Below are 13,749 nucleotides of genomic sequence, written 5' to 3' on the forward strand. Positions count from 1 at the left end.
TGTGAGCATGGCACAGGACCGGGCAGTGTTTCGTTCTGTACTACATAGGGTAGCCATGAGTTGGAACCAACTCGACGGCATTTAACAAAAACAACATTACAAGAGTGACAACTGGCCATTATGTGCCTTGTTAACAGAAAGATACACCACCACCTATGAAGCACTCTTACTGAGAAAGCAAACCGGAATCAGATCGTGCTCACTGTTGGCATGAGTGAGCAAGCAAGCACAGAAAGCCTCCCAACTGGCCCACCTCTGGGTGCCTCAACGTACTTTGCTGTCCGGACTTCTACAGTGCCCTTGAGCTTCTCCTCGCTGTCGTTTTCAAAGTACATCAGCTTGGACTGTCGGAGCACAAACCAGCGCCTCTTCCAGTTTCTTCTGGACAGTGTGGAGGAGCCCCCGCCTTTTTTGTGGAGCCAGCCTTGTTTGAGGGCCTCCTGTTTGGAGCGGAACCACAGGAAAGTTTCGTCCTTGAGGACACACCAGCGGCGTTTCCAGGAATTCATTAAGCCACCTGTTAGCCCAAGACCGGGTAGACACAGGGTGAAGAGCAGTCAATCCAACTGGACAACAACATCATACATCTTAAGGTTAACTCTGACCCAACGGAACTGCTCTCAGTGAGAGGTGACACCTCTGGCTTGTACTCCTAGTGGATATTACATGAGTTTAGTTGGATTATATATGAATGGAGTCCCTTCCTTATATCCAAAGCAGTTCCTGTTCTTTGAGAAGCTAACAGAAAGCAAAGAACTGGTAACGCTAACCCAAGGATGAGCCAAGGGCCATGGGGGTGAGAAACATTTCCATATGTATGGGTCACACTTATTTCCAAACACCCCAGAGAGGTGAAATTATTATTAAATGGTGTCAAAGTTTACACTTTTCCCTCTCTATTTGGTCAATGTGGGAACAAGAACGATCAGTTTAGCAATAAACTCTAAAGTACATAGGAAATTAAAATGCAGCGTTTTCAGATAAGCACATCTTTCAATGAAAGACATCATCATCCAGAAACGTTTGAAATACGTACGGGAAACGATGTAGAATTTGAAACACAATTTCAGAAAAGTCCAGACTAAATTGTAACTGGTACTGAAAAATGAGATTTTTTTTTTTCAATTTTACTTTTTAAAATTTTTATTGTACTTTAGGTGGAAGTTTACAGCACAAATTAGTTTCTCATTCAAAAATTACTTTGTGACATTGGCTGCAATGCCCACATTGTGTCAGCACGCGCCCCCTTCCCCTTTCCACCTCAGCTTCCTGCGTCCATTTGTCCAGTTTTCCTGGCCCTTTCTGTCTTCTGTCTTGGCTTTTGGGAAGATGTTGCCCATTCGGTCTCGTTTACTTGACTGAACTCAAGAACGTTCCTCATATGTGTTACTGTTTTTTTTTATAGGCCTGTCTAATTTTTGGCTGAAAGGTGGACTTCGGGAGTGGCTTCAGTTCTGAGTTAGCAGTGTGTCTGGGGGCCACGGTCTCGGGGGTTCTGCCAGTCTCTGTCAGACCAGTAAGTCTGGTCTTTTTAGAAAAATGAGAATTTTACTGTAATTTATTTAGTGGACACAGTGTATTGGTTAAGAAAATTTAGACAAGGCTAATGTCATCTTTCATAAGATTAAAAAAACAAACTTCTAATACTCTTCGAGCAGAATAATTTTACCTTAGTTTTCTAGATTCCCCAAGGATGCCCAACATTAACATTTAACAGCCATCCTTCAAAACTGCTTTTAATTAACGCCCTGAAGAATATAATGCAGTTGAGTAGCTTATTATAAAATGTCCACAAGTTATTTTTTGATCAGAAAATAATAAAAACAAATACATTTAAAGTAAATGTAACCAATATAAGTGTTTTTCTAAATTAGAAAGTAAATTTAAAACACAGACCTTTCCAGGGTATTTCTTTAGTGATTATAATTGACACCACTGGTCTGTATTCAGTACACAAAGCACAGACCGTGTGCATGCTTTGTTGAGCTACACAAGGCTGCTGGCCCTCCTTCTATCTGCAGCGTTTCCTGCTCACCTACCAAGATATTCCCGTAAACGTGCTAAACTCCAGAGCTGTTTCCGGACAAACAGTGAACTTGCCAAGGAGTACCAGAATGAAACATTCGTTTTCTTTTTATATGTGGCTTTAATCTAGGTTTCTCAAAACAATCCCAGAGGAAGTTGTAGTACAAAGTTATTCCATTATCTTATCGTCTTTAAGTGATAAAACTGATTGTTCACAGTAGCTTCAAAGATACAGATTAGAAGTCATCACAATAAACAGCCCTCATGACAAGTATAATCTGTTGCTCTCATCCCAGTCCTCCTTCTCCAATTCTATGCCATCTGTAGATACTTATTATTTAGAGAATCTGATCAATGTTACTGATTTCCTAATCGTAAACACCTTCAGCAGGCTACTAGGCTTGTGAAAACTCATTTATACTCATAAGATATAAATGCTTGACTGGTTTCTATGATTGATTTCTCCAAAACTTTTTTGCCACCACTTTAAGACTTACTAAAAATTGAACAATGCTGCATTTGTACAACTTGTTTTATTAACATGAGTTTCCAAAAACTCACCCACCAACCGTCTTGAGCTGATCTTAGAAAGCTCTGATCGTATCTTTTCTAATTTCATTTGTTTTAATCAGACAAAACTATGTCATAAACCTGGTGCAGTATATTATAAATAAAAGTGACGTTTGACAGGGAATTTCTAAAGCTAACTTAGGGGATGAAACTTAATTGAGGGGAGGGGAACAGGTATTAATACTTAAAAGTTTAGTTTAAGGACAGGCTGCCATCTTTAACCCTCCTGCCCAGCATAGCTTCCCTCTCCCTCCTCTCTTATACCCTACATGCAATCCAGGAATTGTCCTGCTGGCCCCCCTTCTATAAATACCCAGGATGTAACCACTTCTTGTAGAAACCCTGGTGGCACAACAGTTAAGCACCTGGCTGCAAACTGGAAGGTTGGTGGTTTGAACCCACCCAGTGGCTCTGTGAGAGACAGACCTGGTGATCTGCTTCAGTAAAGATTACACCCAAGAAAACCCCACAGGGCAGCTCTTTTCTGTCACATGGGGTAGCTATGAGTCTGGAATCAACTCCACGGCACCCCACAACAACAACCACTTCTTACAGTCTCCCTTGGGACCAGCTTGGTCCGAGCCAGTATCACCTCAAACTTGGATTGCTTTGTGCACATCTGGGTTTAATAAAAAAAAAAGGGACTCATCGTTTTTGTTTGTTTCCTTTGATTATTTAATAAGGCTGAACATTTCTCAAAAGTGTATTATTCATTTTTAATTTTTTAAATGAATGTTGTTTTATACATTTTTGCGTATGTGCCTGTCAATTTTCTTATTTTTAAAAAAATAAATTGAAGCCCTAAATAGAAAAAAAAAATTTTTGTTTAAATTGTATTTACTCTGAGAAATGCATGAAAAAATTTTAAAATGTTATGATCAGAAACTTACTGGAACACTAAGCTCTGATTTGTGATTATATTTTTTTCCTTTATTAGGTGTCCTGATGCTCACTGGCTAGGTGAGAAATTCTCAATCTTTTTTATCCCAACACACCTCTAAAAATCTACACTAACCAGTGGCTTCAGGAAACAGAAGTCTCCCCCAAAGCCAAATCTTGGTGGGGGTTTCATGAAGACCTTGGGTGCTAAGAAGAAAAATAGAAGAAAAAATGTTAAGGAGGACAGAAGAAAGTCATACACACACACATACACACACACAGACAGACATACACATACACACAGATGGACAGATGAAAGCTACCTAGCTAGACGGGCAGATAAATACACCAGCAGAAGACAGACGCAAAGGAGAACAGAAGAAACACGGAAACAGAAACACAGAATAAAGACGTTTCCTCACAGGGAAAGAGGTAGAAAAAGAAAAGTGAATACAGATGGTTGTATTAAAGAAAGGGAATAAAAGGACCGACAAAAAAAAAAAAAAAAAAAAAACCCTGTAGATGGGAGAAAGCAGAGAAAAGACAGGGTGGCAGTGCTGAAGGACACCACCTAGAGATGATGGCTCTTGTTATCCTTGCCCCATCCCCCAGTTCTTAACCCCTCCCCGTCATCTAATCTAGAACAATGTGATAAACAAGACCATCCCCTCTGTTGAATGACTATCAAAAACTGGTGGTACATGGATGAACCTGGACAATTTTATGCTGAGTGAAAGCACAAATATGGTACGATCTCACTTATCTGGAATGGGCAAATGTATAGAGACCAAAGCTCACTAGTGGTTACAGGGGTGACGGGAAGGCGGGGGAAAGTGGGAGTCATTGCTGAAGGAGCACGGAGTATCTGTTAATGGTGGTGGAATAATCTGAAAAGGATAATGGTAACAGATGCGCAACATGATGGACGTAATCAATGTCACTGAACTGTACGTGTAAAAAATGCTGAACTGGCAAATGTTTTGTTCTATATATTTTTAACCACAATAAAAAGAAACTGGTGATTATGGTTTCTCATTATCCCTACTTATATGGAACTGATGCTGAGTTAGAAGACAGAGTCAAGAACATGAATACGGCTGAGTACAAGATCCTAACTGAATAATATCGAAAAGGAGTATGTTTCAAGGCCCCCAAGCATGAAGGTACATTATTCAAAATTTAACAGCTATTATAATATACGGTGAAACCTACGAAAGCCCAAGCCTGTGTAAGGTGAATACCTGTCAGAGAAGGAAAATGAAAATATTTTCCACTAAAAGGAGCGACAGAAACATGGTAATACTGCACCCTGTCAAAGGCGGAAAACTTGTGAGATCTGGAAAGACAAGGAGTTCATTGAGTTCCGGCTCTTACAGGTTTCACGGTACAACTAAAATTCTCATGAAGTGTGGGATAGATAGAAGGTACAGTGAGCAGTCCAAGCAAGGTGTGGCCCTCTGAGCGTTATTTTCCACACGTATAGCATATCCTCCAGGTTTCCCAATACCCCTGTGGGGAGAGAAAACGTAGTGTGTCATCACTATTAGTCACACTAACTCCAGCAGCAGCAACACGTGTGTACGTGTGTGTGCACGTACACATGCGTGGGGGTGAGCGTGAGAGAAGGGGGAAGGAGAGAGAAAAAGACGTAGGAAGAAAGGAGAGAGAACAGGGGTGAGAGAGGCAGCTAAGAGAGAGGAAACGGGGCTGAACATGGTGACCAAAAACCCAAACCAAAACTCTTGTCGTCAAGTCGATTCCGGCTCACAGTGACCCCACAGGACAGAGCAGAACTGCCCCACAGGGTTTCCAAGGCCATAATCTTTACGGAAGCAGACTGCCACATCTTTCAGTTAGCAGCTGAGCACTTGAAACACTGTGCCACCAGGGCTCTTGGAAAATAGTGACAGTGTTTGCAAATTCTTCAGCCTACTACTTTGTGTCACTCCAGGAGGCATCAAGGCATCATTCTTTATGGATGACCGTGTCACCCGTGCTATGCCACCACGGTGTCCTCCACTCACCTAACTAAGGTATTCAGGGTAACTTTCCCAGTCCCCATCGATCAGCCTCAGTGAAAACAAAATCCCCATTCTCCACTGCTCTACCCTCTACCCCAGGCTCTCTGATGGCCACAGGCTGTACCTTTCATGTACAGGAAGCTGTGGAAGTAAGGCAGCGTGACACAGCTGTACACAGAGTCCCGTCGGTAGGAGAGCTCGTCGTCCGTATCAAACCTAGAGTCGAAGTCCTCTTCGCTATCTTCAAACTGGACAAGGGCAGGGAAAGCAAAGAGTGAGCAAACAGGGCATAAAGCAAGCAATGAAAAGGTCCATCATACGTCCACATTTGAAAAGTAAAAATAATCGAAAAAGAAGCCATACTCCAATTCATAACATTGCAACAGAGGGAGGCATTCCAAAGAATTCAGAATTACAAAATGTTAAGGTCAAATTGATACATAAAACACAAAATATACTTTAGTCCAAAGACTCCCTATTGTAAAACAAAGCAAAACAACAAACACTTCTGCTTAAGAGCATGATTTTAATCAAACCATTTGGAGCCCTGGTGGCGCAGCGGTTAAGAGCTTGGCTGCTAACCCAAAGGTCGGCAGACTGAATCTACCAGGTGCTCCTTGGAAACCCTACAGGGAAGTTCTGCTCTGTCCTATACGGTCGTTATGAGTTGGAATCAACACTACGGCAACAGGTTTTTTTTTTTTTTTAATGCAAGAATTAAGAACAAAATTTTAATCAAACCATGCAAGAATTAATTCATTTTAAATCATTACACTAAAAAATATTTTCAAGGCTTACAAAGTCAACCAACCAGTTGCCAGGTCAATTCTGACTCATGGCGACCCCACGTGTGTTACAGAACTATGCTCCATAGGGTTTTCAGTGGCTGAGTTTTTGGAAGTAGATTGCCAGGCCTTTCTTCTGAGAAGCCTCTGGGTGGATGCCATTAACTCCACCATTAACAGTGGAGTGTGTTAACTGTTTGTACCACCCAGAGACTTCCTTAGAAAGTCAGCCAGCATTTAATGGATGACCAAAGGGAAAAACAAAAGTAAACTAAATAGATCCAGAAACTAGAAAAAGCGTGTTTAAGCCTTAAAGATTCCTCCAGAACAAGAAATAAAATCCTATGGTATGGAGTATAAGGTTCATCAGGAAAATTCTCCAACATGTCCTCGGCAATTCTAGTTCTAGTTAAGGGTGTGTCTCATTTCCTAACCTGTGACAAAGCTAAAGCCTATATTTAAATGCCAGTTTTCTAAGGCCTCAAGCAAAATTGTGTGTCCTTGAAATCGTGGTATTGTCTTAGGGTATGACTTAATTCCAAGGATGGTGCCACAGGGGCATGGACTATGGACAATTTCCATTTCAATGGGTGGCACAAGTGGTTTGCAATTGGCTGCTAACTTAAAGGTTGGTGGTTTCAACCCATCCAGCGGCCTGGCGATTTGCTTCCATAAAGACTGTTGATGGGTACCGTCGAGTCAATTCCAACTCATAGCGATCCTATGGGATAGAGCAGAGCTGCCCCAATAGGGTTTCCTAGGCTGTAAACTTTACAGGGGAGCCCTGGTGGCACAGTGGTTAAGCCTTTGGCTGCTAACCAAAAGGTTGGCAGTTTGAATCCACCAGTCGCTCCTTGGAAACCCTATAGGGCCGTTCTACTCTGTCCTATGGGATCGCTATGAGTTGGAATCGAGTCGATGGACACGCATTTGCGTTTTTTAATTTTTACAGAAGCAGATCGCCCGGTCTTTTCTCCTGCAAAGCTGATGGTGGGTTCAAATTGACGACCTTTTGGTTAGCAGCTGAGCGCTTAACCACTGAGCCACCAGTGCTCCTTTGTAAAGATTACAGCCAAAAAACCTTACGGAGCAGTTCTACTCCGTAACCCATGGGGTTGCCATGAGTTACAAGTTATTCGACTGCAAACGAGAGCAACCCTTCTCAGGAAGAAGGTAGGAGGGGCTTACCGAGGACTGGGCCCCTTCAGAGCTGAACCGGTATGCTCCGGAACTGTTGTAGGTCCCCACGGAGCAGCGATAGTCTGGGGACCACTGGCTGCTGCAGGAGTTGGAGAAGGTCACGCTACTGCCGGAAGTGATGGCGCCGTCTTCGTAATCGTCCTGGTCGTAGTCGTAGTCCCCATCCGGGGAGGGCAAGTCGTTGGGGTTCTGCGGCATGCAGTAGGTGGACTCCCCGCTGGACGAGTTCTGCAGGCTGACGGAGTCAGGGGCCGACGGGGCGAGCAGCACGGTGCTGTCTGCACTGGGACTCGTGGGCACCACAGTGTCGTTCATGTAGGGATCCTCCTCGGAAGAGTCGTCGCTCGTCCGGATGCCGCTGGTCCTCTGGTCAGAGTGGCCGTGCTCGCTGGGGTTGGGGGAATCCTTGAAGGCGTCGTCGTCCGCCTCAAAGCCCTCGTCCACCTCCTCCTCCGGGTAAGGCTGGCTGAAATTGAAGTTGGGCTTCTCCCCGGACGCGCACTCTGCGAGTTCGCTAAACTCACTTCCCGCAGAAAGGGAGCGCTCGATGTTCCGCACGCACTCATCGATCTCGTCGAAGTTCAGTGACTCCAGGAACTCCTGGGCGGCTCGGCAAGCCTCATCCTCCAGCCTCCTGAGCTCCTCGTCCCGCAGCTGCTGCAGCTTCTGCAGGGAGGCCTCGGTCAGCGACAACTCCTGCTGCTCCTTCATGCGCTGCAGGTCCTCGATCTCCTTCTCCAGGCGGAGGATCTCTTCCACTTGCTTGTTCTCCTTCTGCTTCTCCAGCTCGCGGGTCAGCTCCGCTTCTTGCTGGCGCTTCTGCAAGGCTTCCAGTTCTTGCTGCTTCCTGGCCTCTTCCTCCTGGGCATAAAAGTAAGGTAGATTTGAGAACGTTTCACTACAGCAAAAAATGCAAACACCATTCATTTGCAATGAAGAAAAACCAAACGAGCTGCCGTCAGGTCGACTCTGACTCATGGTGACCCCAGGTGTTACAGAGTAGAACTGTGCTCCACCGGGTTTTTTGGCTGCAGTGTTTTACGGACAGATTGCCAGGCTTTTCTTCCACGGTGCTGCTGGTGGGTTCAAACTTCTAGTGCAAATCCTTCTACCACCCAGTGACTTGCATTGCAAATGAAAAGCCACAACAAAGTGTGGTTCACATTTAAAGAAACTACCCTGCAGTGATGCACATTAAAATCTCAGAGATTCACTAAGCTTGATCCTACCCAGAAATCAACTGTAAAGGGTTAGAAATTGCATCGTTAACATTTCTTCTAAAGTTCTTCTTTTTATACCTTTCTATTTTAGTTTTGAATCTTTGAGTCAAAATATTTGAAATGGGATCCAATTGCCATTGACTCTGACTCATGGAGACCCCATGTGTGTCAGAGTACAACTGTGCACCATAAGGCTTTCAATGGTTGATTCTCCAAAAGTAGAGTGCCAGGCCTTTCTTCCAACGTGCCTCTGGCTGGACTTGAACCTCCAACTTTTTGGCTATCAGCTTAGCATGTTCACTGTTTGTCTGTACCACCCAGGGACTCTTGGAAGTATGAAGGCAATGGAAAAATGAGATGCCAAGTTGTCAAAGCATTCTTCACCTGCTGGGCGCGGATCTCAGCTTCTCTGCGTGCTCTTTCTCTCTCTCTAAAAACAGTAAAAAAAAGAAGAAAGTGAAAATCAACAACAAATCCTTATCACAGAGATTAAATTTTTCTTTTAAAATGCTTTGCTAAAGACAGCTTAAAAAGCACGAAGGGTATAGCGTTTTCTTTTGGCATTGCACTTATTCTGTGCACAAACACAAACATACATAGAACTGGGTCTTCAATGCTGCCAAGAAATTTTGCATTTAAGACACCAAGAGTGACGGCTGCAAACAGTAGGTTCAGCTGCATCCACCGGGAATTCCTGAGGCATGGGTAGATACTGAGCGTCAAACTCAAAAGCCGTCCTTCCGGTTCCGCCAAGCTGTAAGTGAACCGTACCTTTCCTCTTCCTCCTGTCTCCTCTTTTCTTCCTCCTCCCGTCTCTGGGCCAGCAGCTGCCTGTACACTCTCCGAGCAATCTGACCTCTGAGCTGCTTCTGGAAAATTACAGCTGCTTTTTTCAGGTGCAAAAATCTCCTCCTCAGAAGGAATGTCCTAAAATTCTTCTGGAGTATCACTACACAAGAAAGGACCTTTCTGTACTGCTTTCTAAAAACACCAACAAAAACAAAACAAAACAGAATAACCGTTGAGGTTAATGAAGCATCGAGCAATTCAAACGAGCTTACATGGATGCTGCAAAACATAGGGGAGGGGTCTGGCTTCGCAATGATCGTCTCATTCTGTCATGCTCATTATGGAGCTGGGAGAACAAGGAGGCCCCTTTAGTCAAAACAAAGCAAGAGAAACAGAAGAGTAACAAAACAACAGCAAGGACCCTATCATTATTTTGGCTAAATAAACACACAACCCCCGAATGCTTACTTTCAATTGTCGGGGCAGGAAGATGCGTTGTAAACAGGACCAAAAAAGATTTGATATATTCTCCTGTTCACATGCAGCCCCTGAGTGGAACAAATGGCTAATGTGCTCAGCTGCGAACTGAAAGGTTGGAGGTTAGAGTCCACCCGGAGGAGCCTCAGAAGAAAGGCCTGGTGATCTACTTCTGAAAAATCAGCCACTGAAAACCCTATGGAGCATTATTCTCTAACGCACGTGGGGTTGCCATGAGTAAGAGTTAAATCAATAGCAAATGGTGGTGGTGGTGGTTGGTGGCCGGCTCATATATGAAAAACCAGGGTTTGAATGCACTGGTTCGGACCCCTGCTGAGAATGTACATTTCTACCCCTTATACACTGAATCAGAATTTACATTTTAATAAGACCCCCAGGTGATTCTTCTCAGCAGAAATCTGAACCGGAATGAACCAGTTTGAAGCCCTGTGAAAAACAAAACAAAAACCCCACAACTGCAGGACGGCTTTGTACTTCAGAAAAGGCCCCATGTAGGGTTTCTCGTGGCGTGCTCTTCAGCATAGGCGGCCAGAACTAAAATGCATGCGAAAAGAAACTGCCTCATTCTGCAAACGGAGGGATGGGCCTCTCTTGATTCAATGAGATAGTAAAGGAGACAGCTTGGCTGCTTGTGGCTTTCATATGTGACGGAGAGGCACTAACTAGGTAAACAAGTCAAGTATCTTGGCAGAGTCCCTTAATGTCACTGCTCCAAGTGAGGTGGCAAAAAGTGACTCAGTCCCTGCTCTCCTTTTTGCCCTGTTCAGGCTTAGTGGGCTCCAGCATTGCTGGTCAGCAGCACTGACCTGGGGCTCCCCTCTGCCTCATCCTCACTAGGACCCCAGTCTGCTTTGAACAGAACGCACGCACGACTCACGCTGTCACCTGGTGACACGCGGTGGGGAACGGACTCCTCGGGGGTGTAATGTTGGTCTTACCGTGCCACGTAGCCTAAGATGTGTGCCCGGATCACCATGGCCGCCCGGGTCACTTCCTCCTCCCGCCGCTTCTCCAGTTTCTGTTCCAAGGATTCGCGAAGGAAGACCTAACCAAGAGAGGGCCCACGTCAGAACTAAAGAGCGTGGCTGGTAGAAGGAAGACATCTCTGAATTAGGGATATCTTGATGGGGGGGGGGGATTTCGTTCTCCTTAAGTTTGCACTGAACACACATGGCCAACTTTCTAGAATATGCTTCTCAAACTTCCTGGGGGTGAAGGACCAGTTTTTTTTTTTTTTTAATTTTTTAAAATTTCTTACCTGTAAAGATGAGAAAAACATTTGTGAAGTAAAATAAAAGTATATTACTAGAAAGGTAAAATAAAAAAGATGTATAAAATACAAGCCCTCATTTTCTTTTTTATTATTACTGTTAGATTCAGCAGACATAAAATGAAAGTCAAATTGCTATGAAGGTTTCTAAACGCTCATCTCATTGTTCATGAATCAGCCCCAGGCCAGGTCCACACCTTGAGTCTAAGTACCGTAAGTATGGTAAGCTACAATTTTTTCAGAAAAGGAAAAAAATAAGAAAAAAAGAAATCCAGAAAATGTCTAAAATGTGGCTTTACCATCACATGGAAGTCTTCTCTTGGTGCTTGTTGAGTGATTATGGCTATTTTTCGCTGAGAGCATCTTGGTTCCAAAAATGTAAATGCACATATAGAAACTGACATTTAGAATGCAATTCTGAAAACCTCATTTGGAATTAGGACAGAATCACTGAAGCTCTATCTCAGTTCAGTTCCAGTCGATTCCAACTCATAGTGACCCTTCAGGACACAGTAGAACTGCTGCATAGGGTTTCCAAGGAGCAGCTGGTGGATTTGAACTGCTGACCTTTTGATTAGCAGCCATACACTTAACCATTGCGCCACCAGGGCTCCTCAGAATACCGGAATGGGAACTAAATGAATGTAGCTATTGAAAAACGGGCACCTCAATCCACTGTCTGTCAAAAAAGCTAAGTGTGTCTGATAATTGGCTCTTTATATCAGAATTCCTAATTTTTTTCAAAGTTATGCAAATATTAAGCTCCCTCCCTCCCATCAAGGTAGCTTTTAATTTTGCACTTTCAGATTTAATAAGTGGATAAGAAGTCTTGAATTATTCCCTAAAAAACCAGTGTCAAATATTTTTAGGTTTTTGCATTAACAGTCAGCATGGAGGCATTCTGGGGGCAGTGGCGGGGGCGGGTGTGGCGGGGTAGCCAAAAGAATACCCTCCCTGTCTCACAACTTGCTTTATGCTCTTGTGAGCCATTTTGGTCTATAATGATGCATGATGCTCTTGGCGACACCATTTTCCAGACTCTCTGCTCCATCCTCTCAATAACATATGGGTAACAAAGCTAACAAAGAATCCCCCTGCCACTTGACGCAGAGAAGCCTCATCTTTCCTGCTCTTGGCTCCTGAGTGTTTTTGAAAATCTACCACAAATAATTCTAGAAGAGTTTCTATCACATTCTCTTCTTAGAAATGCAACGAGTACGCTCTGCTGATGTGAGATTGTATCTTTAATAAAATATATATACAAATTAAATATATCTATATATACACATAAACTAAATATATAAATGTACATATAATATAAAAACATATATATAACACGAAGGACAGAAGCTGCCAGTACAAAGCTTGCTTGGTTTGCCAATGAGAAGAGGCTTTCAGAAATGTGAATCTCTCTGTATTTATCAAAAGCAATTTTCATCAAGACTTGATAGTATTTAAACTTCTCTTTGAGATCACGGTCCAGCATTAAGGATCTTACTATGATGCTTCTGATCTGGTGAGTGCTAAACAAAACATAATAAAGTCTGATCTTGAAGGACGAGTGGTGGTGCTGGGGACATTATCAGACAGAAGTGTAGACTCTTAGAAGTGATAAATTTATCAGGTGGGCAAATGGAAACCTATATGAAAGAACAGGTGTCTCACCCCTTAGCAGAAGCCTAAAGAAGGTTCTCCATCATCGTCTGTCAGTTTGTCATACTGTGGTGGCTTGTGTGTGACTATTAACTGGAAGCTATGTCACTAGTACATCAAATACCAGCAGGGTCACCCGTGGTGGACAGCTTTTGGGGGAGCCTTCAGACTAACACAGACTAGGAAGAAAGGCCTGGTGATCTACTTCTAAAAATTAGCCAATGAAAACCCTATGGATCACAACAGGATATTGTGTGATATAGTGCTGGAAGATGGATCCTCTAGGGTTGGAAGGTGCTCAAAATACACAATGGTCTCAACAATGGACTCAAGCATACAAATAATTGTGAAGATGGCAAAATACCAGGCAACAATTTCATCCTGTTATATATAAGGTTGCCATGAGTCTGAGCTGATTCCATGGCAGCTAACATCAACAAATGTTCTGGCTAGAAGCAATATCAAAGAAAAATCTGTTTTAGTTCTACGACCATTAAAAAAGATAACTCTTCCGCTCTATTTAATTATCCTTCTGGTTTCCACAACTTTATACAGATCCCCTTTCACTCATCTGAAGGGCAAATAAAGGAAGCAAACGCTTTGAGACCCAACTCTGCTTCCTTTAAGAACATCCAACCTGAAGTTATGAACATTACAGGGACACCGATGCCTGTTCTCACGGTGGGTGAGACCTGGCATCACATTCCCAGGATGCAGCTGAGCACCAAGTCACATGACCCAGCTGCTATCAAGGAGGCACCGTCCAGCAACTCAGGGAAGGACGGCCTGCCACTCCAGGCTGAGTCCTCCACCCTCCAGAGCTGCTCTGCTTACTTTTT

General features: G+C 43.5%; 1 protein-coding gene across 1 annotated transcript in view; it reads right to left on the bottom strand.

Annotated features, from left to right (window-relative positions):
- The window catches only part of MYO10 (myosin X), a 300,329-nt gene that overhangs the window by 31,124 nt on the left and 255,456 nt on the right, over nucleotides 1–13,749 (bottom strand). The window contains exons 23-28 of the mRNA XM_012557740.2: nucleotides 10,926–11,032; nucleotides 9,472–9,681; nucleotides 9,085–9,130; nucleotides 7,469–8,341; nucleotides 5,620–5,743; nucleotides 274–517 (exon numbers count right to left, since the gene is read on the bottom strand). Coding sequence (XP_012413194.1) covers nucleotides 274–517; nucleotides 5,620–5,743; nucleotides 7,469–8,341; nucleotides 9,085–9,130; nucleotides 9,472–9,681; nucleotides 10,926–11,032 — 1,604 coding nt within the window. The remainder of the gene's footprint in view (nucleotides 1–273; nucleotides 518–5,619; nucleotides 5,744–7,468; nucleotides 8,342–9,084; nucleotides 9,131–9,471; nucleotides 9,682–10,925; nucleotides 11,033–13,749) is intronic.

This window comes from Trichechus manatus, unplaced genomic scaffold (assembly GCF_000243295.1).
Source record: "Trichechus manatus latirostris isolate Lorelei unplaced genomic scaffold, TriManLat1.0 scaffold00116, whole genome shotgun sequence".
Taxonomy (NCBI): Eukaryota; Metazoa; Chordata; class Mammalia; order Sirenia; family Trichechidae; genus Trichechus; species Trichechus manatus.